The sequence below is a fragment of the Fundulus heteroclitus genome, unplaced genomic scaffold, assembly GCF_011125445.2.
Source record: "Fundulus heteroclitus isolate FHET01 unplaced genomic scaffold, MU-UCD_Fhet_4.1 scaffold_74, whole genome shotgun sequence".
NCBI classification, from domain to species: domain Eukaryota; kingdom Metazoa; phylum Chordata; class Actinopteri; order Cyprinodontiformes; family Fundulidae; genus Fundulus; species Fundulus heteroclitus.
The window spans coordinates 1,172,804-1,198,753 of NW_023397186.1; the positions used below are offsets into that span (position 1 = coordinate 1,172,804).

Below are 25,950 nucleotides of genomic sequence, written 5' to 3' on the forward strand. Positions count from 1 at the left end.
GGTCAAATTTTTTTTTGGCCATAAAGCGGTACAGCGTTGGACTCTATCCTAGTACACTCCCCAGAGTGAACCTGCGCTGTGGCTGGCCTGCTCACAGCATTTGCATAGGGCGGCCAATCAGATTGTGCTGCGTGCCTAAATCCAGCCTATTGTTCGGGGAGTGTTCATCCAAGACAATACAAATGTATTGTATTCCAATGACGAGACTCGTTATGTAGAAAAAGTGTATCTGTAAGTGTCGGTAGGCACATATTTAGTAGACCTGCTGACAGAAGAGAGAAGGCCTTGAAGATGCAGTAGGTCCTACTGATCAGTCACTCAGCTCTAAGACGATTGGGAATGCAAAGAGGGTTTCTAACACTTACAAAGTGCTACCACACAGTAAATGTCAAGTGTCAGTTCATACACAACCAGTAAATGACTAATGTAAGTTTTTCACACACTTAATCACAAAAGGCCAATTCCAATAATATGGCGAGTATATTTTCTCACCATAGCATGAGCTACGGATAAAAGAAAATAACACAAATGAAAGAAAAATGAAGTTCGTGGCTGTAATATCGCAAAATCTGTAAATTTGGCTCATGCGTGCTCATTTTAAAAGCATGTTCAGTTTCAACTCCGGGCCAACAGGTGGCAGTGTTGCACTAAAACGATTAGGAAAAACAACGGAAGCCCTCGGCTGTCAGTTTTATAACAACAGTCCGATGCTGGGCTGAAACGAAGCCGAGTCCCGTCCATGGGAGCAGCATGGAGCCGTCCGAGTCAGAGGGAAGGGATGCTGCCGGTCCCCCGCCAGACCAGAGCTCCAAGCCCGAGCTGTCCGCCGCCATGCGGGCGAAAATCGAGAGGAACCGTCAGCGGGCGCTGATGCTCCGCCAGGCGCGGTTGGCAAGCCGCCCTTTGTCCGCCGTGGAGGGAGCAACCTCGGCCAAAGTTTCCAAGACGGTCGACTCCGGCGCTGGTTTCTTTATCGACGAGGAGGAGGACGGAGAGGATGAGCGGAAAGCCACGAAGGTGGTGCATCAGCCAGGTGCGTCCGTGGAGGCTGGGACTACAGCGTGTGCGTCCGGGCATGTTTCCCCCTAACATCTCCTCTTGTGCTTCTGTTCTCAGCTCCGGTGATCGAGCCAGACTACCTGCTGTGTGATGACTGCCAGAAACCCTTCATGGACTCTTTCCTCAGCAACAGCTTTGACCTGTCCGTGTGCGACAAATGCAGGTACACTTTCTATCGTATCCCCGCACCTGAGGCGGTTCTCTGGCAGCTTTACGCATTTCTAGGCTGAACATTTGGACAGTTCTTTAAAGCCCGCTCCAACTCAGTCAGATCTGACATAAGCAACCGTGAACAGTATTTTTTTTTTTTAAGTATCGCCAAACATTATCTGTTGGATCTAGCGCTGGACTTTGACTAGGCCATTTTAACACATGAATACACCTTGATCTGAGTTTACACCATTCCTCTGTAGCTCTGCTCTATGTTTAGGGTCGTCGTCCTGGAGGCAGGTCAATCTCTAGTCGTTTCCAAACTCTCAATAGCATTTCCCCACATTTATCCATCAAACCTGAAACTAGGCCTGTCACGACAAATAATAAATCAGTTATGCACATAATACATTTTAATCAAGCTTGATCATTTGCATATGCGTGCCTGCTTCCCCCCCTTGTCCTTTCCTCTCCTCTCTTTCTCTCTCTCTCAGACTGGATAACAAAAGGTTTCAGTACTGTGCATCAGGATGTAGTTTTGTTTTTATGCCGTCATCATATTACTGGAAAAAGGTCTCCAAATGATAATGTTATGATTTCATCGTGATAATATAATTTTTTTTTTTTATCGTCCAGCAACATTTATCGCGTCAGGCCCATCGTGTTGTGTTCAGGGTGATCTGAAGTGTTGCTTTTTCTGCCCACGCATAGCTTTTTGCAAGTGGGCAAAAATAAATGAAGAATGTTTTGGTCTCACCTGACCAGAGCGCCTTCTTCTAAACGTTTGCTTCATCCGCTACGTATCTTGAGGCGTTTGCGACGTGCAAACTCCTGCGGCTTTTCTTGCTGAATTGCGTTCCTCTTGCCACTTCCATAATGATTTGATTTGTGGAGTTCAGAGCCACGGCTATAAATCCCTGCAACTTCTACAAAGTTACAATGAAACTCTTCTGGCTGCTTCTTTGATTAAAGCTCTGTTCAGATGAATGTGTATGTCTGGGTAGGTTCACGGCTGTGCCATATTCTGCTCATTTCTAGATTATATTTTGAACAGCCCTATGTCAGATGTTTATTTTGGGATGCTGGTTCAGAACCTAGCTCTGCTTTAAACTTTTTCCTGACCACCATGCTGTGTTCTTTGGTCTTTTTCAATGATATTTGTTCTCTAATGTTCTCAAACACAAGAGGCCTTCATAGAGCAGCTGCATTTAGGCTGAGACTTAATAGCATTTGATCAGTAAAGTTGTATTTAATCAACACATTGTTACCCATATATTTATTTGACTCCTATGTTGCCTCATAAACTCTCCAGCTGAGAGTTGGATGACCTCAGAGTTGTTCAAAGTGACGGCGAACGTCTTTGTTCCTCTTTAGAGACAACGAGGAGAAGCACAAGCTGATCTCCAGAACGGAGGCCAAGCAGCGCTACCTGCTGAAGGACGTCGACCTCGACAAGAGAGAGCCCCCTCTGAGGTTTATACTGAAGAAAAACCCTCATAACTCGCACTGGGGGGATATGAAGCTCTACCTTCTGCTACAGGTGATCAGCTTCCTCAGATGAGATGAACATTTTATCCCACTAATTAACAGTACCGCTCCTCGTTTCTTCATGCTTTACCTTGAAGCAACCATACTTTCTTTTAATCTTTTAAGGTGGTTTTGATCCACAGTCCTAACCAAGTCATAACACTAATATATTTGGATGATTGATAAAGTTCATAAAGCAAGGAAACATGATATAATCAAAGACAAAATCAAACTACTTGAGAAATTCTGAGGCTCAAATGCATGATTTTCACACATTTGGTGCTCTAAAGAGCTGCCTTTTATTTAAAAGAAATGTTTTTAAAGGCAAAAGGAAAACCTTTTGGGTCTATCAGTCTCTCAGCCTGGAGCACAGCCCAATCAAGACCTTCTTATCTTATCAAGGTTCTCATTGTCCCTTTTTCCAGCTCTGCTGACAGGAGAAAATCTGTAAGATGATTCTTACCCTCCTCTCATTGTTGGACAGTTTCTCCATCTTAGATCACACCAAAGCTAGATTGAGTATGAACAGAAAAACAAGATGTGTTGTAAGGAAGTCTTTGGGTGATGGTGAGCACATCCAGGTATGGAGAAAAAAGCAAGACCAAACTTTTCCCTACCCTTAACCTTGATTCATACCACTAACCCTTGATCACAAACTAAATTCAGGAGTAAATTAACACATTTGTTCCCTGTTTTTAAAAAGGCTTAAACAAAAACAATCATTCCTGTGACACTGGTCAGTTAGGGTTCATGGCAAATTTTTTTTTAATATATTTTCCAGGTATAGGTTAGTATGAAGATATAGAAAAATATCAACATTTTAATTCTCCTTCCCATGCTTCAATATTTCCATCTCGTCACTCCCTCCATTTATTAATTTTCCACAGTCCTTCACTTCTATTAGTTCTTATACATATCCTCCATAAATTTGCGACCTCTTTGCTCTTTCAAAACGGGCAAAAATAAAACAGAAAACTGGACATTTTGACTTGAAAAATGTGGAGACAAATAGATGAGTAACAATGTGTTTGTTTGGAATAATCATGTGGGTTGTTTTTTTCCCGGGTACCTCAGGTTGAGAAAAGGTGTATGGAGGTTTGGGGTTCAGAGGAAGCACTGGAAGAGGCCAGAGAAACGAGGGAGGAGAACAAAGAGGTCCAAAAACAGAAGCGCTTCAACAAAAAAGTCAAAGGTTGGTTTCCTGCTTGACGGAAAGGTTTTTCACGGGTAGAACCGCCTCCCACTTGCGTGACGTTTAATGTGTTTTGTGCATAATGTGTCAGAGCTGCGCAGGGCAGTGAGAAGCAGCATGTGGACCAAGAACACCAGCGCTCACCAGCACGAGTACGGACCCGAGGAGGTGGTGGACCCAGAGGAAGACCTCTACAAGAAAACCTGCACTACCTGCGGACATGAACTCACCTATGAGAAGATGTAAAGATCTACTCGTGTGCATTCTTACACACTCTGCTCAAATGGACCGAGATAATTGGTGCTTCTGCCTAGAAGCATTTCAGGATATTTGAAACCCCTTGAAACAACATTAAAAATATCTTAATTGGAAACACGGCAGGTTTGTATAGAAGCTGAATATTTATACGAATTACACATTTTTGAAATAAACTTGCAAAACTAATAAACTGTTGAATGTGCATCATTAATTTTTTATTTTATTTTTAACAACATTTAGAAGCTTCAAGCATGTGCTTGCTAGTAGTTTCTGAAAGTGATCTGACCTCTGAGGTGCCTGTCCATATGCAATGTCTTGTAAAAGCATTCAAACCTCTAGAACTTTACCAAATGATGTCAGGTTACAACCACAAACGTTCAAGTTTAGGATATTGTTTCATAACAGTCTGCTTTAAACGTTTGTGCAAATTTATCCCTTGCTGGGTTCCTTGGTCTTCATGATGCTGTTTGACGGAAGTTTTAACAAGCCTTCACTAAACACCTGCATTTATACTGTTAGATTACAAGCAGGTGACTTCTAAAGGCTTCTGGTTTCCTTGGATTTTTAAGGTTTCAAAGGGACGCTGAATATATGCATGCCAAGTCATTTTACATTTTATGGCACTAGAGGCCTTTAGTCATCAGGAAGTTGATGGAAAATGGGCAGAAAAGAGGGTTATTCGACCTTTTGAAAAAAAAAAAAAACTTTATAAATATCAAATGTAATTTTTTTTTTTTTTTTTAAGAACTACCCTTTATTTTTAGGTTAAACACTTTTGCAAAAAGATGGATACATCTTCCTAGATGTTTATTTGTGTAAAAATCAGAAAAAAAAGTTTGACCTATATTTAAAAACCGTTTGTTCTGTATCATTTTCAGAGAAAGTTGAGTCATTTGTGGCTCCAGACCCACAGTTGGTGGACCCCAGTTTTATTAGATGATCTCAGGGCACTTTAGAAACGCAAGGCTATGAAATCATAGCAACAGACTAAGTTTAAAGGAGCAATAAGTGAAATTTCATGATTTTAGATGGAAATACTTTTGTAAAAAACCAAAGGTATTGCTTTAGATGGAATATGGTACGACATCACACTCGCCATCTGTGTTGTTCTAGTGTTTACAAAGCTGGGCAATTGTATGTGCAACCATGTGAACAGATTCCACTCAGGGCTTAGCCCCTCCCTCCCAATAAAATACCACTGATCACCTTATGATCATGATCCATTACCACAAAAAAAAAAAAAAAAATTGGCAAAGAAGTTATCAGATCAGGAAAGAGACAAAAATTAGGATTAACAACGGCCTCGTGTTTCCAAAGTGGAGAGCATTTCAAGAGCAGGCGCAGCTGCAGTTTTACTCAGCAAGCATTTCTCCTCCAGCCAGGTAACAGCATGAAGTTTGTTTTTGTTGTGCATTACATGATACCCCTATGTACAGGTGCAATACGACAAAGTGAAGCCAAAGGCATAATTTTGGCAATTAAAGCAAAGCCAGAGCAATGCAACACCTGAAATGGATGTGAAGTGACGAGTTGAAAAATCTGAACTTTTGTCTTGCTGAGACAACCAATCAGGAACTGGATGTGGCTGTGATGAGTAAGGACTGCAGCAGAGAGCCATTTTCACTCAACTGGGAGGATAAGCTCATAATGGCAGTCAGCCTGAGTTGTATGACTCCAAATATTACAGAGACAAGTCCAAAGTGAACCAACCTGCAGAAGAATGAGGAGACTGGCATGGCATGCAAGTGAAAACTTAACTAGATGCCGCTATTGGACTACTGGCTTGTTGCCAGCCATGGGAACGGCAGGCAATATGTCAGGCTTACGTCAGCACGCAAAAGTGGTGACTGAAGCTGGAATAGCGTTCAGAGAGATTTCACTTATGGCTCCTTTGGGAAACCAAGCAGATTGAGTCAGGTCGGTGACTTGCAGCATTCAGTCCATCTGAAAGAGTGCATAGCCACAATGGAGTCACTTGCATTGTGTTGACTGCACCAATCCCTTGTACTGAGCATGCATGTAATGACAGTAGGGAGGAAGACTCCTTTAGCACAGAGACGCCTCTAGCAGAAACAGGCTTTAAAAAAAAAAAAAAAAAAAAAAAAAAAAAAAAAAAAAGCCCACCAAAAGTAACAGGACTGATTCAGGAGTGCTTTTAGTGCGAGAAAAGGGTTATGGCAGTACTAGCTCCTTTGCTTTGACTAGGAAACAAATGCAGCTACTAGGCTCTGACCCAGTTCAAGTCTGGAGGATGAAAGGGCACAGACGGGTGTTGCTGTTAGAGCTCAGCCAATATAGATAGAAAAGGGTAAAACATTGAAAGACTGTCAAACATAATTGTATGTTTTACAAGGTAGTTATGAAACATTCCTGCTGACAAATCCATTCATGAAACCTTACAATTGTGTTTTAGTAATTATAGTGATGTCACCATATTTTTTATATATAGTTTCAGAATTATTTCACTTATGTAGGTAAAAAGACTTGCAAGTAGATGAAAAAGTATGAAATGTTTTTTGCAACACCAACCAACTTGTTAGTTATTCCTACAGAGCATCCTAATTAGTGGCAGAATGAGTGTGATTCATGTGGTTGTATTGCAGCAGGATTTTGATTTGTGGCCCATTTTATCTCCTTGTACTCCACAGCTCTTCAATCCATAAACAGCCTAAAATACAAAGACTATGCCAAATACAAGCACCAACACAGAAATGCTACCTGTTGTAAAATCCTTTCCCTGAATGTGTTGATCAAAATATTTTATTTGTGAGAAACCATTTTGGTTTTTAGTGGCAAGTTATGATTAAACAGTTAAATGGCATTCCCCCCCCCCCCCCCCTAACAGTTCTACTTTAAAGAGGGGGGAAAAAAAAAAAAAAAAAAAAAAAACCCACACACACAGCAGCTGTAGTTTTTTCCCCCCCCCTGAACTTAAAGTGCCCCAAAACTGACAGTTATGCACTGCAGCTGACAGTTGCTGCTGCCCCCCCCCCCCACCACCACATGCTGTCAACCATTCAGTCCTTTCTATTAATATCTCAAATTAAAAGGAAGCATGTTGTGTTTGAATCCTTATAGAATCAGCACCACCATACACATTGTAAACATGTTTATTAACTTTTAGCAAATTTATTAGAAATTAGTTTATTTAAAATTTAAATGTTTTGTCCAAGTCTGGTGCCTTAAAACACAAATCCATTCTGCATTGCATCGACCTGGACTTCCTCAAGGTCACCCTAAAAATGTATAAAAGAAAAGAAAATTTACTCAACAGCAGACTGACAGAATTTCCCAGTTTAAATGTGCAGATACCTACATCACTGAAGTACTTCTGAATGAGGTTGTGTGCAGCCTGGTACACTATCTCATTTGCATGGTTCTGCAGCATCTCAATCTGTTCCAGTCCTCCCAGCTGTTCAACAAACAGACAAAGCCTTTCGGTTTCTCCAAGCTTCTCTGCAGCCTGAAGAGATTTCAAAGCCGATTAGTCTTGTTTAGTAAATTAAAGTAAATTTGATAAGAGTTGCCATTCACCAGAAACATGTTGTTGACCGCTTCCAGTATGACCAGGATGATTTTGGCATCCTTGACCTTCAGCAGCTTAATTATTGCTTCCAAGGCTCCACTTTTCACAAGCTGGACCACCTGCTCAACGTTGCCCCCGCTGGTGAAGTTTGTCACTGCCCAAACGGCTTCCCTTTGGCTCTTCAAGTCTCCCTTTAGATATAGAGAAAAATTGTTCAATGCATACAAGAGAACAGATTTGAAATATATGTTCATGAAAAAACTCCCAAAGAAATTTTTTTACAGTGTGTATGCAAAAGTGTATAATTGTGCAGTTTCAGATTTGAGACCATTTTGCAAATTGCATTCTTTTCAAATTGCTTTTACCAGATTATGTTCTCTACGCTTGAGGGAGGGACTTCCTCTGGAAGGAAGAACGAATACTTATTTCTATTAGTCAGCAAGGACCTTAACAGCCTTTCAATTTCTCTTTGTGCCACCTTTAGATGAAGCCTCACCAGAAGTGTAAAGAATGCAATCATAAATCTAATAAAAAAAAATTCTTTGTAGTAATATTGAAAAAATTCCTCTCCATTGTCAAATACCAAAACAAGGACAATTGTGAAATACTGCAGGAATTGTTGATGTCAGGAAGAGAAAAGCTTTGCTTAAGCGATTGAAAAGTGGCACCAGAGAACCAACCCAACAGTGGTTCGTTTCCAGAGGTTTGACATTAACAGTTTCTTGCAAAATCGGTTGAAAGCGCAAGTTTTGCACACAGGTCATGCCAACATACTAGTTTATGCAAACAAGTTCTTATTTGAAGTTATATTCTGCATCCTTTGTTGCATTTTGAGGCTGTGGTAGAAAAAGGTTGCTTCTGGTTGCCCATCATTGTTCATGAACTGTCAGTAATTTGCCAGTAGGGGTCAGCATTGCTACACCAATGACAGCTCAGGAAAACAAGTTTTCTAAAGAGCAGGTCCTCCAGGGATCATACACATCCATTTTAGACACCGTTACAGACTATGAGATAAAAGGCTTTGGCTGCAAAAGACTGTTACCAGGGAAAGGAGCCCAATGACATCTGCCATGCAAACACATGGACAGTCATCTTCCCTGAAGCCAAGCCCTCAGGCTATCAGTGATGTGGATCCCACAAGACAACATGGAGTAGTCAACCAATCTGAGCAGGCCTTGTTCATCCATATAAGCTGATGTGGCTGGTAGTTGGACACTCTGGTGTCCAGAAATCTACCTGTCTTGCATCGTTTATGTGAGTCCAGTAATAATTATTTCTGGTTAAAGAGTCTTGTTACTACAGAAGTCTACAATGGAAACACCACATCTTTCAGATAAAGAACCTGGGGTGACTGCAGCTAGAGGCGGTCAATTCTTAACATGAACATAAGTTTTACCCCCTCCCACATCGCAGCTGTTTAAGTGTTGCAGTACCAACAAACCTGTTTGCACTGCACTACAGTGGAGACCCAAAAATTAAATCATTGAACCTTTATCAGTACCAAGAAATGTACACACAGATCATTACACCAATAGATGCGCACGCTACTTACATTTTTGAGCACTTCCACAAGAGGAGGAAGAAGGCCGCAAGTGATGAGCTGCTGGATTTGCTTACAAGGTCCTGCAGCAATGTTTGACAGAGCCCAAGCTGCCTCCTTCTGCACAGTGGGTTTTGGGTGCCTCAGTAGGTTTGGTAGGACACTGAGAACACCAGCATCGATCGCCATCTGGGTGTGCAGGTCAGAGCCACTCACGATGTTCCCAATGGAGCGAAGAGCTGGGGTCTAGAAGTCAAATGAGGAGAACGCCAGGGACAACATGCAGAGAAACAGGATTGGCCTCAAACTCAATGTTTAGAGTTTGATTTAAAATAAATTCAGAGGTTTCAGGTTACCATAACACAGAGCTCCTTGTTGTTCATGAGCTCCACCAGTCGTGGGACAATACCAGTCTTCACAACTACATCAATGCGGTCATCACTGCCATCTGAGAGGTAAGAGATTGCCCAGCATGCGTCAGACAAGATGTCCTTGTCAGAGAGATGGAGCAACTGCATCAGAGAAGGAAGCATCTGCAGAAAATACAACATGTTAATTTTCCCCATTTAGAGAAACACTGGATGCCAATATAATTTCAGACTAGTTCTTAAACCTGGTTAACTGCAGACATTGGGGGACATGGGTTCTTGTTTCGGCACAAGTTGGACAATGTCCAAGTTAGGTTCCGCAAGAAGCCAACCTGCAATTATGCATAGTTTTTGGACTTTAGAGTTCAGCATCCAAACACATGTGAAAACTTAAGATTTGTTAAAGAAAAAGATTGACTCACTGGTGCATCTGGGGAGATGTGAGCCAGCAAGGCTGGGATGACATTGCACTCAATGAGGACATCTCGATAAGCTGCACCATCACCTGTAAAGAGGCTTTATTTTAAAGTAATTGCAGAATTTTTCCTAAATTCCTTCAGGAGTCCATGCATGATGGCGAAACAGTCTGACCTGCAATGTTTCCAAGAGCCCAGACAGCCTGTTCAACAATGTGCAACATCGGTGATGTGAGCAAGTTGATAAAAGCTGGTATAGCTCCATGATTCACCACCTGAGGAGGAACAGTCCTCTTAAAATGGCCATTCATAAACCATAATGACTTAAAAAAATACAAATGATGTTTCTGCAAGTGCTGTTAGATACCTGCTGTGTGTGCCAAGATGTTCCAGAAGCGATGTTTGTAAGAGCCCATGCTGCTTCAAACTGCAGAGTCGGCTCATCATCCAGCGACAGGAAGGACACAAACCGCGACAGCAGACCAGCATCAACAATCTTCTTCATTGGAGGATCATGGTCTTTAGAGAGCAGCTTTCTGAGGGAAGATCAAATGGAAGTTCTAGTGATTTTTCCCCTCATGACATGCAGCGACTTGGGCAGGATGAAGTCTACAAGTTCACTGGATCCCCATTTGTACACTGACCAGGAATAAAATTAGTCATATTGTTCTGGTCCCTGTTTTGTTGCCAAAATAGCACTGCCCTGGTCTTTGTGCCTTTGAGGCCATGCGTAGATGCATCCCATAGTCAAAGAGTTAGACGCACAGTCTAGCACATCCTACAGATGGTCAGGTTGATACCGAGAGGATATGGACCCCAAAACAACTCAAATATTTCCCAAAGTACTTTAGTAATAGATTATGATTCCACTGAAAGGAAACCAGAAACATTTCCCTAAAAAAGGTGCAAGTGACCAATAATGTTCACATGGAATCTGTTTAAAAGTAACAATTACAGTACATTGATTGCAAGACTTCCCAGTAGAACACTGCATCAAGAACCTCCCTCACTTCCCTTCTTCCCCCACAGTGCTTTCTGGGGCCCCATGTGTTCCCTGAGAAAAGCAATTCACATAAAAACCAACCACATAAGAAAACCTGAAGCCATGCACAAAAGATGCACTGTACACCAACACTTGTCAGAACCATAATCACCAAGTTGAACCACAGTAGCGCATCTGTTGGCTCAGACCCTACAGGTAAGCATCACTCTCTACCTTTCAGACTTGAGCATCAGTAAGTCTAAACATTTCCATGATCAATGTAACCGATGTTGCCCTGTCTGATCACTTTTCTGCCATCTTTGAAATCATCATTTCCAGTGACTCAGTTAGCCGAAGGGACATCACAAGAACACACATCTTTAAAGGACAATGCCACTGAAAACTTTAACCAAGCTTACTCTACTAATTTATTAGTTACAGGACAAAGTGGAAGTAGAAGATAACCTTCAGTCAAAAGTTTCAGATATCATTGACTGAATTAAAGTGATGAAGTGATAAAAAAAGGGGGGGAAAAAAAAGAAAAAAAAAAATTGTGGAGAAGTGCTCCAGGAGTTAGAAGTGGGGAAAAAAAAGGAGTGTAAAAAAGCTGAATGCAGGTGGGGAAAGACTAGACTCCAGGTTCACTATGACATCTATAAAGAGACTGTACAGATTTAACCTTCAACTGAAATATACAAAGGAATCTTTCATCTGAGATCAGCAGAAACATTTAATACTAATGCCTCATTTGCCAGGTTAACAAACCCTCCTGAATGGCTTCTGAACTCCACCAGGGCCTGCAACAAATTTGCTAATCAGAACCAAAGCTGTCTCCAACAACCGATCTTGGCAAAATGTCTCAATTTAGCCAAATAAACTACAAAAGCTTAGAAGAAATGGATCAGCCAAGTTCCTCCTGCCATCCAAATGTTCTACCCACAGCTTTCTTTAAGAAAGTTTTTCCTGTCATGTCTGATTTGACTCGGAGAATAAACAAAAAAAAAAAGTTTCAGCTATTAAATGTTAGCTATGACTAGCCACATTGATGGTTCACATTCAGGTTTCCGTGCTCGCCACATTACAGAGACCGCTCTTGTCAAGGTGTTTGATGGCAATCATATATAAAATGCAGATTGTGGAAGAACCACAATCAGCTGGATTTGACCCAGGATGCTGCAGCTGCTCCTGTTCTGAAGACTAAGAAAGTAGAGAACATCACCCCAGTTCTAAAGTCCTTACACTGGCTCCCTGTAGACTTCAAAATACTCCAATTAGTCTATAAATCCCTGAATGGCTTAGCACCTAAATGCATCACAGATTTGTCATCAGTGCATCAACCCTCCAGACCATTAAGGTCTTCTGGCTCAAGTCTATCCTGTATACCCAGAACCAAACGCAGAGAAGTTATTATGCTCCACTTATCTGGAACAAACCCCCAGAGGACTGTAAAAGTGACCCTGAATTCATTTGAATCAGGGTTAAAAAAAACAGTTTGTTGCCTTTAAATATTAATGTTGAAGTTTGTAGTCCAACTTGTCTTATACTGCATCTTGTCCTGCTGCTACTATTCCAATGCGCTTGCTTTTAATGTTTTCCATCCATCACTAGTGCCTTTCTTTGCACATTTGTCTTTTCCTTCATGTAGGCTACATCACTTTAACGCCTTGTTACTGAAAAGCGCTTTACAAATAAACATGCATGAAGCAATAAGCCTTGACATTTTTTGGATAATGGTCTTGCAGCTCTAGCATGCAAGAGACAGATTAGAGTCACCACAGACTAAACTCAGATAACCATGCTTACAATATCATAAAGAACTGTTTGGAATTTTTATTTGGCAAGTCATTATACTTTAATGTTATGCATCAACACTTTTGATACTCAAACCTGACATGTTTATCTAAGCTTCTATGTGAAGCTCTGAAGTTTTTTGCCTATTTGAATTTTGTCCCCCTATCATTTACTCAAATCTGTACGCTTGCCAAATCTCCCTGCTTTTAAAACACACAGGCTTTGAGAACAAAATGTACAACTTGCTTAATACCTCCCTTCTACTAACAGGTACCACAAATGAGAAGTAGTCGGGCCACCAGTCAGTGGCCACTATGTTAATAACTGAGCGGAGAATGGTAACACAATTAACCCACCTGGCTGCCTGGCATCCCCGGGTCTGGGCTTGCCGGTCGTCACAGTTCACGTCTCGGATTATATCCTCGATCCTGAAGCTCACCTGCGTGATGAAGACTGTTGGAAACCACCCTGGCTGGGGATGCAGATGAAGAATCAGTGGTGTGAACTGACCGTGCCGTTTTCGGGTGAGAGAGCCTCATCTTCGGGAAGAGAAGACAGTGAAATGTTTCTCCTCTTGAAGAAGTTCTCCTCCTTCTGTGCTTTGCGCAGCTCCACGCACTCGGTGATCCGCTTCTCTCGCAGTTTCTATAGCAAGTTACATTTTAAAAATCCATGTTTAAAAAAAACTAAAAAAAAAAAAATCACCACCTCATTAAATCACAGATAACTTACTGCCAAATCTTTCCCCTTGTTTTTAAACTTGGAGATGCGCTCGTCGCCGCCAATGGAGGTTGTGGGCATGTTGGCGGCTCTGTCAAAACGGCTGACTCTAGTCAGTCAGCACACTTCGGCATTAGGAAGCACCAGGTTATAACCAAGAGCAACGACACAGGTGAGTCCAATAAAGACTTGATTGTCATCATTTACCCGCAAGTGTATGGAAATCCAACAGTGCCACAACTTCATAATTGATAAAAAACTGAAATAAAACAGAAAATATATACTTTATTAAGAAAGCAAATCCATAAGCATTTAAAATTCAAATGAATTATTTAATGTGAAAAAGCACTAAAACATTTTCTGTATGTGGAATAAAAAGTTCTTCAGTGTTGTTTCAACTTCATTATTTCATAGTACTAGTTGCAACATGTCATCAAATGTTTTTTTTTTAACTAAGCTTTAACCATCAAAGTCAGTAGGTGGAGCTAACACTGCTAGCGATAAAGTGATTGGTCTGCAGTTGATCTGATGTGCAGATTAACCAATCAGTTGCTATTTTCATAAACCACGATTACTGTAGCAAGTTGTAATAAAATAGAAATTAAAATAACTATATGCATTTTAACACATAGACTGCAAGCAGTTACTGTATTCACACACATATAATAATAATAATCATCTTTATTATCATTGCAACATACATTCCAATGAAATTTGTTCTCTGCATTTAACCCATCCCCTTGGGGAGCAGCGGACTGCCATTGTGAGCGCCCGCAGGGAGCAATCTGGGGTTAAGGGTCTTGCTCAGGGTCCCAGAGTGGCAGTCTGTGGGAGTTGAGCCCAGAACCTCCAGGACAGAAGTCTGACTGCAATTAGGTACAGAGATGAGATCCTCAGACCCATTGTGAGACTATATGCTGGTGTGGTTGGCCCTGGGTTCCTCCTAATGCAAGATAATGCTAGACCTCATGTGGCTAGAGTTTGTCAACAGTTCCTGCAAGACGAAGGCATTGATGCCATGAACCGGCCCGCAGTCTGTCCTACTATTTCCTTCTATTTGTTTTTTTTTTATTTGCTCTACATAGAAGAAAGCTTCGGTCAGTTCTTTTTCTGTTAGTCTTAATTGATATCAACAGTTTAAACCAGTTTACTGACTGGTACAACGCTTAAAGATTGGGGCAATTCTTGCCCAAAAATGCTCTGGTAATGCTTTGGTTTCATCCTGATCAGCAGATGGCAGCACAGCATAACTGACCTAAATGTGTTTGCCTATGTTGTTGGTATATATGAAGTAGCAATTTTCAGGATATCCAAATTCTAGAGAAATTAATGAACAATATAAACGGATCTTGTGAATAAAGTTGCTGTTCTGATATCTACATAAAACCAATGGAAATTTACTGAAGTATTGAAGTAAATTTCAAGGTTTTATTTTATTCACATCTCTTAAAAACAGCTAAAAAAAGGAAACAAGTGAAAATAGCAAACAGCTAAGACAGCTAAAACTATCTACTTAAAAATAACCACATGTAGAGAGTCAGTTATGGCCTTGTAAAAGTATTCATTGTGACTGAACCTTTCCATATTTTGTCCTGTTCCACAGAGGTATGTTTGAGAACATTAGTGGAAAAAAACTAAATCCTGAGGACCAATGACCACATTAGAGGGGTCAGGGATAAAGTTGTGGAGGGTTTTAAAGCAAAGTATAAAGCAAAGTATAAAACAATAACTCAAATTTGTAAATTTGTCATGGAGAACTTTTTAATCCATCATTCAAAATTTGGACACGAATGGCACAACTGGAAATGTTCCACAACTTGGCCTGCCATCCTAAACAGACAGTGATGCAAGGAAAGGATTAATCAGAGAAGTAACCATGAAGCCCGTGGTCTCAGGAAGGACTCAGGTACTCAATCTGTTGACACAAAAACTGTAAATTGTGCACTCCAAAAATCTGGCCTGTTTGACAAGACGAAAACTGCTATTACAGGAAAACGCGGATTGTAAGTTCTGAAGACACATCTGTATTTCCTGGCCCTCAACACCAGTAAAAAAGAAAAAAAAGAAAAAAGAAGAAGGGAAGATTAGTACTTCATTGATTTAAGTTCTTGGGAAATTGTTGCAACTTCAATTAAGTACGCCTTGGATTAATTTTTGATTATTATTTTTTGGTATTTTATTCCCGATTTGTTATCGTTTTCATTTTGTATCAAATTTGTTTCTATTGTTTTATACTTTATCTTCCTATGATGTCATTGTTGTGAACCCATCGGGGCATCCGTCACAAGACCTGAAAATTTATTGTTCACAGATAAGCTCCATCCAACCCTAATTAAACTTGGCTGTTTTGAAATAGAATTTGACAAAAATAAACAGTCTACAGGTCTTTTGTCTCCTGGTAGAGAAATAATCTATAACTAATCCCCAATGCTTATATATTTCTCTTCACTGGTACTCTGTTACATAAAGCATACAATTACATGAAAACAATTCAATTAAAGACAATATTTGATGCAAAGTTGCAAGTTTAGACATTTTACTTATTGGAAATGAATTTTCAATTTTGAACTTTTCATACAATGTGCCTTGAGATGACTTTTGTTGGTAAGGCAAGGCAAGGTACAGTTATTTCTAAAGCACTTTTCAGTAACAAGATGATTTAAAGTGCTGATATGGTACTCCTATCATAAACTGAATTGAATGGAACTTGTTAGCAGTGATTTTTTTTTAATGGCCAAATATTTTAACTATTTAAACTTTATGTGTGAAACACAAATCAGCCACTTAAGCATAAAGGATGATGACATGTCAGCTCTGTACATTTGTTGCATGCTGACTCTTTAACCTGGAAGCGCTCATGGTTCCTCTGGGACACACTGGAGGGTGTGAACCGCCTCTGCTGATTAGCTGAACTCGAACAATGTAAAGTGAATGTAGGAAATTCCATTGTGTACGTTTATGGCTTCTCATACACTCCCACCTGCATGAAAAACCCACACTTAGGAATTTAAGAGTCATATAAGATGTTGACATTTTTTATTTCACCACCACCTAATTGAAGATTCTTAGTGAAATTATGAAAAATTATTACATGTTTTCCTAAACAGTATGATTTATTCATTTTTGTCTGCAATTCCTTTTTCTGTCAGTTCAACAAGTTGTCTTCCAAAGTTATTTTACTTTGATCTAATAATGTTCTCATGATGTTAGGAAGGTTAGGATTATCATTTCAGAGCTCAGATGATTGTAGAGGAGAGTCTATGAAAGCCCAGTCTCCAAGTTCCTAAAAGCTTTGAGGTGCTTTGTTGTCGATATAGTGCCTGGTATCCCCACAAACCTCCACCTTCTTTTTCCAACAACAGAGTGGTGGTTTGAAAAGAAGCAACCTGGGAAGATGGGTGTGAAAAAGAGGGGAACACCTCACCAGGTCACTAATTCATACTAATTTGATTAATTACACTTTTTCAATCCCCTTGTTTGGCTGTCTATTATTCAGCAATCAAGTTATTTTCTAAGATTACCTAATAGAAAAACCGTCATATCTTTGATTAAAGAACTTGATGGCCCTTTCTGACTATGACGTGTCACAAATATTAGCCTTTATAATCCCATGAAGCTCTGATTTGATTGGTCCCATTGTAGCCGCACTGAAAGATTAGAGGACTGGGCCATATCAGATCTAGTGACCACTAGTTGTTATTTGCCATTTTGTATTCTTCATGTCCCTATGGAGCTTGACAGATTGAATCCCAGGCTCCTATCTCGAAAAACATCCTGCAAAGCATATTTAAACAAATGCCGTGTTCACTCTCATGATATAAATTAATGGTATCAAATAATTCTTCATGCTTACCTAAATGTGGTTTAATTATCCAGCCCGTTCTCAGGTCTAGGTGCATCTAAACATATTTTTGTTTGTGTCATAATCTAAACTATGGTGATCCACTTGTATTAATCCTGTTTTCATATCGAACAGGTTCATTGGTCATTTTGTTCTCGGTTGTGTTTCTGCACTTGCTTTTATTGCGATTAAGAGGGAGTCCTTAAAATGTCTGAAATAAATAACGACGGCAATATTAACACATTTAAAAGATGCAAAAGATGCCTGAAGGAGTCACCCTCATCTGTTAAACAATTATATACAAACTAAAGAACAATGGGAATGTCCAACCATCATACGATTTAAAAGGAGAGGGGTTCTGTGTTCTGCAGGTGAGCTTGTTTTGGTGTGAAATGTGCAAATCATCTCTAGAACTGCAGTTAAAGGTCTTGTGAAGATACTGGCTTTAACTGTTCCCAAATTTTATGACTGATGTTTAATCCTTTAAACTGAATTTTGTTATTTTTGTCTATTTTTTTTTTTTTTTACATTTTTGTAGCACTTTGAGGCGCCAAAAATATAGTTTATTCAGTCCAGGCCTTTTACCTTTGTACTAAGTAATTGTTATATTTTTGATTTAGATTCCCCAAAGTTTACTTAAATAGATATTTTTGCTAATTTCCAACTGATCACTAAGGTATTAATAAGTGATTTATAAGCTGTAAATTATGCACAAGTCTCTCTCTTTGAGCTCCTCCCTGACCATCGCCTTAATCTATACACCATCATTGGTATAGATTGTCCTGCAGAGTTGTGTCCACACACACACACACACACACACACACACACACACACACACACACACACACACACACACACACACACACACACACACACACACAATGTACCTCTGCATCTAATCTGAGCTGAGGGATGTATCTAAAATGATTTCTGTATAAAGTGCATTACCGAGGATAGATTCTTGGCAAGGAATCACTGTGTGTGTGTGTGTGTGTGTGTGTGTGTGTGTGTGTGTGTGTGTGTGTGTGTGTGTGTGTGTGTGTGTGTGTGTGTGTGTGGTTTGAGGAACGTGGACAGACAAACTTGCTCTGATTTATAAAAACGATGATGCAGTGTGGCAAAGACAAAGGTGGGCCTTGTCTGTCTGCAGGACTCAGCGGTTCTCAGGTATCAAAGGAGAGAACCAGAACCACAACAGGATGTGGGCTGGAGTGACAAAATGAGAAGAGGGAGAGATTTTAATTTGTGTGGGTTTGACTTTTTATGTATCAAAAGATGTTGGGAATTTCCATCTGGAATAAAAAAAATGACATTGATATGAGACATATTTGGGATTGTAGACAGACCTGCTCCTGTAATGCTTCTCATCCTTTACACATTTTCAAGCCTTAGGTATGAGCTCTTATATTTCAAACATCTCTCTTGCTCTATTTGACCTTCTCGATACTTGTTACGGCACCATTTACGTCCACTGCATAAATATTTCATGCTGCTTCTCCAATACCTGCCTATTGATAACCGAGACAAGATTCAACGCAGGTCCAATCCATCACACTCACCGCTGACGAGGCTTCAGAATTGTGTTAAGCCTGTGTGTGTTGAAAGATCATTTGTTGTTGCTGACAAAGCCATAGTGGCTTAGACAAATGATCTCAACAGCTGGGAGATCGAAACAAACCATTCATCATCTCCTCACAAAATCCAAGAACAAAAAGACACAAACACAGAAATGTACAGTCACGTGAAAAAAACAGAGGACACCATAAAATGTTTACTTCTTTCAGAAGAAATGTTCACATGCTGAAGTCTAACTTTATTTTTTAAATTTATCTCTGAAAAAGAAGGCACTTAATTAGATAAAAAACACACATACACACAGTAAAATAATATTGTTTTATTCACAAACAATGAGTTTTTTATCCTGGGAATAAGGTAAGGCACCCTACCATCTAACGGCTAGGGTTACCCATTTACTCTGAAATATAATAATTAATGTAATGGAGACAGGTTATATAATAATAACTCCAGTGAGAAACTTCTCATGGCCATCTTCCAGTGTCTAAAATCAGTCTGAGTAAAGTTTGCCCCACTGCTTACTTTCGCCTGTACAATGTTTGAAGTGTTTCTTGCATGTAAAGTTTGTTACAAGTCCTCCCAACAGCATCTCAATGAATTTAGGAAATGGTCTTTTTTTCTTGTACTCATCCAGCCTGTGGATGATTTGTAAGTGTATTGTGGGTCACTGTCGTGTTCCAGGGTCCATTCCTGCTTTAGCTTAATTTTTGTTTTTACAGACGCTCACATTTTCCTCAAACACCCTCTGATATATGATAGACTTTTAGGATGGTGATCTGGCCAGGTCCCGTTGTAGCAAAGCCTCCCCAGTCCCTGAGATTTCCCTCCTTTGTGCTTCACAGTTGGTATTCTTCTGGAATACTGAATTTGATCTATGGCAAACATTTCCTCTGTTATGGTGTCCAAACAAAGAACGTTATTTCTAAAGGCCTGGTCTTAGGAAAGCAAAGTTTTCCTCCTTGCATATCTCAGATGAACGTGAAAGTTGTCCAATCCTTTTCTGATAGTACAGAGATAAAATTTCACATCAACAGAAAAAAAAAAAAACTGCTGTAGGTCCCTGGACAAAATCTTAAGGTTTTTGCAGACCTTTTTTAGCACCTTGCGATCTGCTTACAGGGTGAACTTGCTTGAATGGTCCGACCTGGAGATCTTGGCCATTGTTTTGAGTGTCTTCTACCCAAACCTTCTTCAAAATCCTGAGTAATGTGTTCTAATCATGCACCTGATGTAGTGTGTGTCTGATTTTAGCTCTTATAGCTGAGAATTTATTCCTGACCAAAATTAATCTATGGGGGGTTAGAACGTCGGGACCACTCCGACCTCAAATCGGGATATTCAGCATATTGGATTTTCTAGGCCCTGTGTTCCCAGAGGACAAACGAGCACGCAGCTTGTTGAATGTGACGTGTAACCAATCAGAAAGTGAGGTGAGGGAAACCCTGGGGCAAAAAAACAGCTCCCCTCCATATTGCAGCAAACGTGGAGTGCTTGTTAGCACTATCTCCACAACTTCAACCAATGCCTTTTCTTTCTGTTGTGCCGTCTGACTGGACACCACACACTGTACTAAAAAAGTATTTTGGGAAACTGATGGTGGCTGAGCTGCATGGGTGTGAGCGAAGGTGCACCTGCACTCTGGAGGGTGGAGAGCGGCATTTCAGCACCTGGGAGGGAGGTGGAGCCGGTCTTCTCTGCAGGGCGTAGCAGAATGCAATGCTCAGAATCTAAAGCTGCACATTGGCCAGTCATCATCAGTGGCCAGGAAGTATTTGATCCCTGAAACTGCGTTTCCTTCTAATTCTCTAAATCTACGAGGTCTTCCAACCGTGCCAATGCATCCACTGCGCAGCATTACACACGAGTGTATTTGTTCACAGCAGTTCAAGTAGCCTTGCTGCCTCACGCCTTGTCATAATAATCTGTTAATCTGTGGTACACATCACCCTGGTGATCATCCAGAGATGTGATGGTAGAAAACCCAGATAAAATGGACTGTTATTTAAGATTTAGGATGGCTTATGGACTTTTATTTGTTTGAAAAGTCCTTTTCTATAGTTATGTCTCCCCAGCACAATCGTGAATAAGACTGCGGTTTGAATCCTTATGAAGAAGTTGATCTATGATTAAAGTCTGATATGGAATGAAACTGAAGTTTGAGAGGAATTGTGATGCAGTTTGGCTGTGATTTACCACTTTAGCATCTATGCCGCCAATTTCCTGGTCTCCAAATTATTATTTTCTTTTTAATAGATCCCAACTTTTGCATGGAAAGTGACGTACGCACGATTCAGGCCCCGTTTTGTGCAAACACAAGCTTTATAAATGAGACACTAGATCTGCAATGTGAATTGTTAACAAGTGAAATAGCCAAAAAGCTATAAGGGCCCACATTAGTCCCCGCCCCCTCTGTAACGTGACACTGGTCTTAACGCAATGCCACACCAGAAAAACATCAATAATTACCCAAAAGGAGCTGTTTCTTCTGCTCATCAATCTGGGAATGGACATAGATGCATTTCTCAATAACTTGAAATCTGAGTGGGACAGATTCTTTGCATGTCGGAAAACATTTGAAACCAGTGCAAATTTTCTCAGGAGAGTATGTCTGAGTTAATATACCCAATAGGACAAATGGAAAATCTCAGACAACCCAAGCCCCAGACAGGAGGATAAATAACAAAAAGACTGAACTAATGACTTGTCTAAAACTGCTGCTACAGAAAACCTCTATTCTATCAGCACATGAGTCCAAAGTAGTAGCAGTGTATTAGTACACGCACCTTCTACCATCTGTCAAGCATAGAGGTTGAAGAGTGAAAATTTGAACTAGTTTCAGGATGATGAAGTCATTGCATTCACCATGAGCACCTTTTGCATGCCAAAGTATTCCAGTGTCAAAGTTTTTAGAAATTTTTTTCACAGTTGAAACCAAACCCTAAACTGGTTCATCCGCAGGACAATGATCTAAAAGACAACAGAAAATCTAAAACAGGATGAATGAAAGAAAAAAAATACTGTGTAAGTCAAAATCTGGACCTCAGCCGGATTGAAATGCCATCACAGCACCTTAAGGGTACTTTCCAAACCTCGGTGAACTCAAATGTTTTAAGTGATTCAATCAAAATCTCAATATGATCATGATGAGATTTCCTTGGCAGAAAGAAAACCTTTTTTTTAATGTCAGAGCTTTTGTCAAAGAATCAGTTAGTTGGCAGTATTAAACTACAGGTCAACTCCCAACAAAATGTCCCAATAAAGAGGTTTTACCGGCGCTGACATTTGCTCTAAAAAGAAAGACAACCCCTCACATCTGTGATGCGGAAGTGTGGTTACGACTTCAAGTGAAGCTGCAGCTGTTTGTGAATGCTGTAAAAGAAAGTGGAAAAGTTTTCCTTGTATTTTCCTGGAGCTTGGTCGGTCAGACTCCCATCAGCGTGCAAACGTGAAGCTTGTTTTAATCCACCTGTGTCCCTGCAAAGCAGTGGTGCTACTTCAGCATGTTGGTGACGTGCAGTAAAAACTGAAAGCCTCTGCGCTCTAGGATGAACGTATTGACAGAGAATCTGTCTGTTGGTAATGTCTATTCTGGACAGCTTGTCTTAGTAATATCATATTTAACTTGTTGCAGATGTATCAAAACTCATTAAACTTTTCAGGTACAACATTTAGTGTTTGTTGGGATTTTATGTGATAGACTGATTAATGTATAAACCAGGGGTGTCCAAAGTCAGGCCCTTGGGCCATTTGTGGCACTCTGAATAATTATGTTTGCCAATCGACCACAATTTAACAATGGAGTAAAACGGGCCTGCAAGCACCTGGATTGATGCAGATCAACTCTTTTTTAGGGTGATTTTTTTTTTTTACAATTTCTTCTCTTATTTATCATGTTTTCACTTTCATTTAAATGGACGCTATTAATTAAAGCCTAAATGCAGGGAGTCCTGACCCAAGTACCTTTCCTTTTGCCGAGCATAGACCAAACACCTTTCTAGCCCAAAAGTGAAAATCACCCCAAAAATATGATAATTAAATCTCTGCTTTTTAATAATGTGATCATGTGAAACTCTTTATGTTCTGATCAAGCAAAGATTTACAGATTCCTTTTCTTGAAAAATTAGACGACATTGTTTGCTCCATTAAAATGTTGTATGTTTAGTATACGATAAAGCAGATGAAATAAAATAAAAACGTCACAAAAAATGTATTTTTACCCTGTTTTATTATTTATAAGATACTTTATGTGGCATATGAGTGCTTTTAACAAGAGGATTTTGTCCCTTGTCTCAAAAAGCTTGGACACCACTGATGTGAACAGTTCCATTGTAGCTCTGGCTGAAAGGTGAACCTGAGCCTCAGTCTAGGTCGCATGCAGCTTTTTACAGGTTTTTTTCAGCATTGTCTTGTACTTAGCTCTATTACCTCTGACCAGCTTCTCTGTCTAGCTGAAGAAATGCATCCATGTTGCTGCCAGTTTGAGTTTTCCACGATACAAAGCATTTTGCATGCAGCCCAAAGCATTTCAATTTGGTTTTACCTGATCAGAGCACCTTCATTCACAGGTTTGACGTGTCCTCTCCAGAAAAAGGTGAAAGAAAGAGGAGATAAAAGGCAGAGAATGATAAAATAATAATAAGATCTTCCCATCTGAACTGTGACTATCTGCAGGTCCCACAGTGTTACTTCCTGATTAATGCTCTGCCAGTGTAGGTGAACACACATGTCTTGATTGGTTTGTGGCTGTGCCTGAACAAAACAATGCAGCTTGAGATGTCTGGAGCCTGTAATACTGTTTTATTAGCTGACCTTTCTTTAAATCTGACCAACACATTCTTCCTGAACTCTCTGCTGGGTTCCCTGATATTCATGGAGCTCTTTCTTCTTTGATGTTCTCTAACAAACTTCTGATGCCTTGACAAAAAAAGTATTTATATGGAGATCATATTACACACAGGTCATATCTATTTATTAATTAGAGGACTTCTGAAAACAATAGATTCCCTAAGATTTACAAGAGTAAAAGAGGGCTAAATTTAAGTGCCTTTATGAAGTTATGTTTAGATTCATACATCATTTATGCATCACTTTGTAAGGTTTGGGGTTGTTATGCCACATTGTTTAAAAGTTCAAGAGGTGCGGAATTTTTACATCAAATCTTAATGAATTAATTCCAACTCAGTTTGTTTATCACGTGAACCATTTATCCAGCAATAGTCATGCCTTGCGGTGACTGAGTGGTATAATCTGAGAATCAACAAAGTCCCCCATAAGAAGAAAGGGAATCAAAGTAGTGGGAGAAATGGGGAGGCACTGGAGAAATGCACGGCTGGGAACTTCAAAGGTGAGCATGAAGCTCAGACAACAGCCAAGAGCCCACATTGACTCCACAAAAGATATGGAGAGAGGGTAAAACCGAGGACACAGTTTCACAAAAACATCCTTCATTCTTGACTGTGCACAAAAAAAAATGCCAGCTGGCAGACAGACAAGTAGAGTGGGGGGCTTTAGGGGTCCAGACAGGACATTAGAGGGTGAGTGGATGTTAGTGTGGGGGTGCGTGAGGCAGGTATCAGGTGTATCTGAGCAGAGAGGCCCCTAACATGAGCATCCTTTATTCAGTCGTCTCCCTGGCCTGGACAAAGACTGGATCCCCGGAGTTTCACCATGCCACAGACAGACTGGGTAATATTAGAAGGACTTAATAGCTTCAAGATAAAGGGAAGATGGTTAAAAGAAGATTGTAACATGGGAAAATGTTAAAAACATAGTTTTGCAGATGTTCTGTGCTGTTGCTATTAACACAAAGGCAGTTTTCCCACCAGAAATCCTCATTTTGCTTCCCTAAAATGCTTATTCCCTTAAAACATATGAGAGATATCTAGAAATATTTAGCTGTAACTGTTATCAATTCCAACAATAAATAGCCAGCAATAGTAATAAATCACTAATGAACTAAAGACTGAATATTTCACAATACAATAAACACCCCTTATAGTACTTACATAAAACCTAAATGTATCGTTCAGAAATAGAGAATAAACCCTAAGTCCTTCATCTTTTTAGCACTTTTATTTCTTACAATTATTTTTATATAAATTACTGAAAGTATTTTTTTTACAAAAACATTTTGGTTGGTGACAAAGCATACTCCCAAAACAGGAATATTTTATACACCTGTGAACTTGAGTAAAATCCGATCCATGGGGTTTAATATAATGTTGCTCCAGCCTTGGTAGCTATAACAGCTTCAACTCTGCTGGAAAAACAAGTTATTGACATCCATCAGTCTGAAAATGGCTATAAAGCCATTGGATCAGACACTGTTGACACCATGGAAGGTTATGGACAGGAGCAAGGAGCAGGCACTAGGAACTATACCGAGATGTATTTGGATGGAGCCAAAAAAATAGTAGAGGTAGCCTGATGATTTTTGGCTACTTTGGTGCTTCATTACCAGGATGACACAACTGCTGCAAACTTGAATTCAACTCTACTAGGAGGTCCTGAAGGAGAATTTCCTGTCATCAGATTGGGAGCTTAAGCTCAAGCACTCTCTGGTCATGCAGGTGGGAAAAAAAGGATCCAAATGAAAAAAAATAAATAGTTATGCAAATACAAAGATTTGTGCTTTGATAAAGTTTCATAATTTTACCGTTTCTATCCAAATTAAAAAGTAACTTAAAAAAAAATCCTTTTCTTTTTTTTAATAGTGTGTCAAAAAAGCTGTCTCCAGCAGAATAAGGCAAGGTTTAAACTTGTGGATAACAAAAGGCTTTCGTTGACTTTTAAAATCCACTTCAGATATATGATATTCAAACAATTTCTAAGTGTTACGGTAAAAGGAAAAAAAGGAAAACAAGAATATGTGGATCAAGGTTTTAACCAACATAGCTGGCATATGTAACGCCACCTCAGCCTTGTGTAAATACTTTAAATACTCCCTGATCTTGAAATGTTGGGGGGGGGGAAAGGTTGAACACGGTTCAGATACTTTACTGGGCG

At 39.9% G+C, this 25,950-nt stretch overlaps 2 protein-coding genes across 2 annotated transcripts; one reads left to right on the top strand and one right to left on the bottom strand.

Annotated features, from left to right (window-relative positions):
• The first annotated feature begins 657 nt into the window (after positions 1–657).
• Positions 658–4,381, top strand: xpa (xeroderma pigmentosum, complementation group A). The gene is made up of 5 exons (XM_012867000.3): positions 658–1,033; positions 1,117–1,222; positions 2,584–2,749; positions 3,811–3,928; positions 4,020–4,381. The coding sequence occupies exons 1-5, from the start codon at positions 751–753 to the stop codon at positions 4,172–4,174; spliced, it is 828 nt and encodes a 275-aa protein (XP_012722454.1). The 5' UTR covers positions 658–750; the 3' UTR covers positions 4,175–4,381.
• A 2,899-nt stretch (positions 4,382–7,280) lies between these two features.
• Positions 7,281–13,684, bottom strand: kpna7 (karyopherin alpha 7 (importin alpha 8)). The gene is made up of 12 exons (XM_012867006.3): positions 13,542–13,684; positions 13,320–13,454; positions 13,166–13,248; positions 10,404–10,572; positions 10,212–10,311; positions 10,043–10,125; positions 9,866–9,952; positions 9,609–9,785; positions 9,265–9,498; positions 7,721–7,903; positions 7,503–7,649; positions 7,281–7,422 (listed from the first exon to the last, which is right to left on the bottom strand). Exons 1-12 carry the CDS (start codon positions 13,608–13,610, stop codon positions 7,369–7,371), a joined length of 1,521 nt encoding a protein of 506 aa, XP_012722460.2. The 5' UTR covers positions 13,611–13,684; the 3' UTR covers positions 7,281–7,368.
• Positions 13,685–25,950: the final 12,266 nt, after the last annotated feature.

Bases quoted from the DNA above. Each gene is read 5' to 3' on its own strand.
- xpa (XM_012867000.3), top strand. From the start codon at position 751: ATGGAGCCGTCCGAGTCAGAGGGAAGGGATGCTGCCGGTCCCCCGCCA. The intron at 2,750-3,810 runs GTGATCAGCTTC...CGGGTACCTCAG, and splicing joins AGCTCTACCTTCTGCTACAG to GTTGAGAAAAGGTGTATGGA. The intron at 3,929-4,019 runs GTTGGTTTCCTG...ATAATGTGTCAG, and splicing joins CTTCAACAAAAAAGTCAAAG to AGCTGCGCAGGGCAGTGAGA.
- kpna7 (XM_012867006.3), bottom strand. From the start codon at position 13,610: ATGCCCACAACCTCCATTGGCGGCGACGAGCGCATCTCCAAGTTTAAA. The intron at 13,455-13,541 runs GTAAGTTATCTG...AACTTGCTATAG, and splicing joins ACAAGGGGAAAGATTTGGCA to AAACTGCGAGAGAAGCGGAT. The intron at 9,786-9,865 runs GTTTAAGAACTA...TATTTTCTGCAG, and splicing joins CAATGTCTGCAGTTAACCAG to ATGCTTCCTTCTCTGATGCA.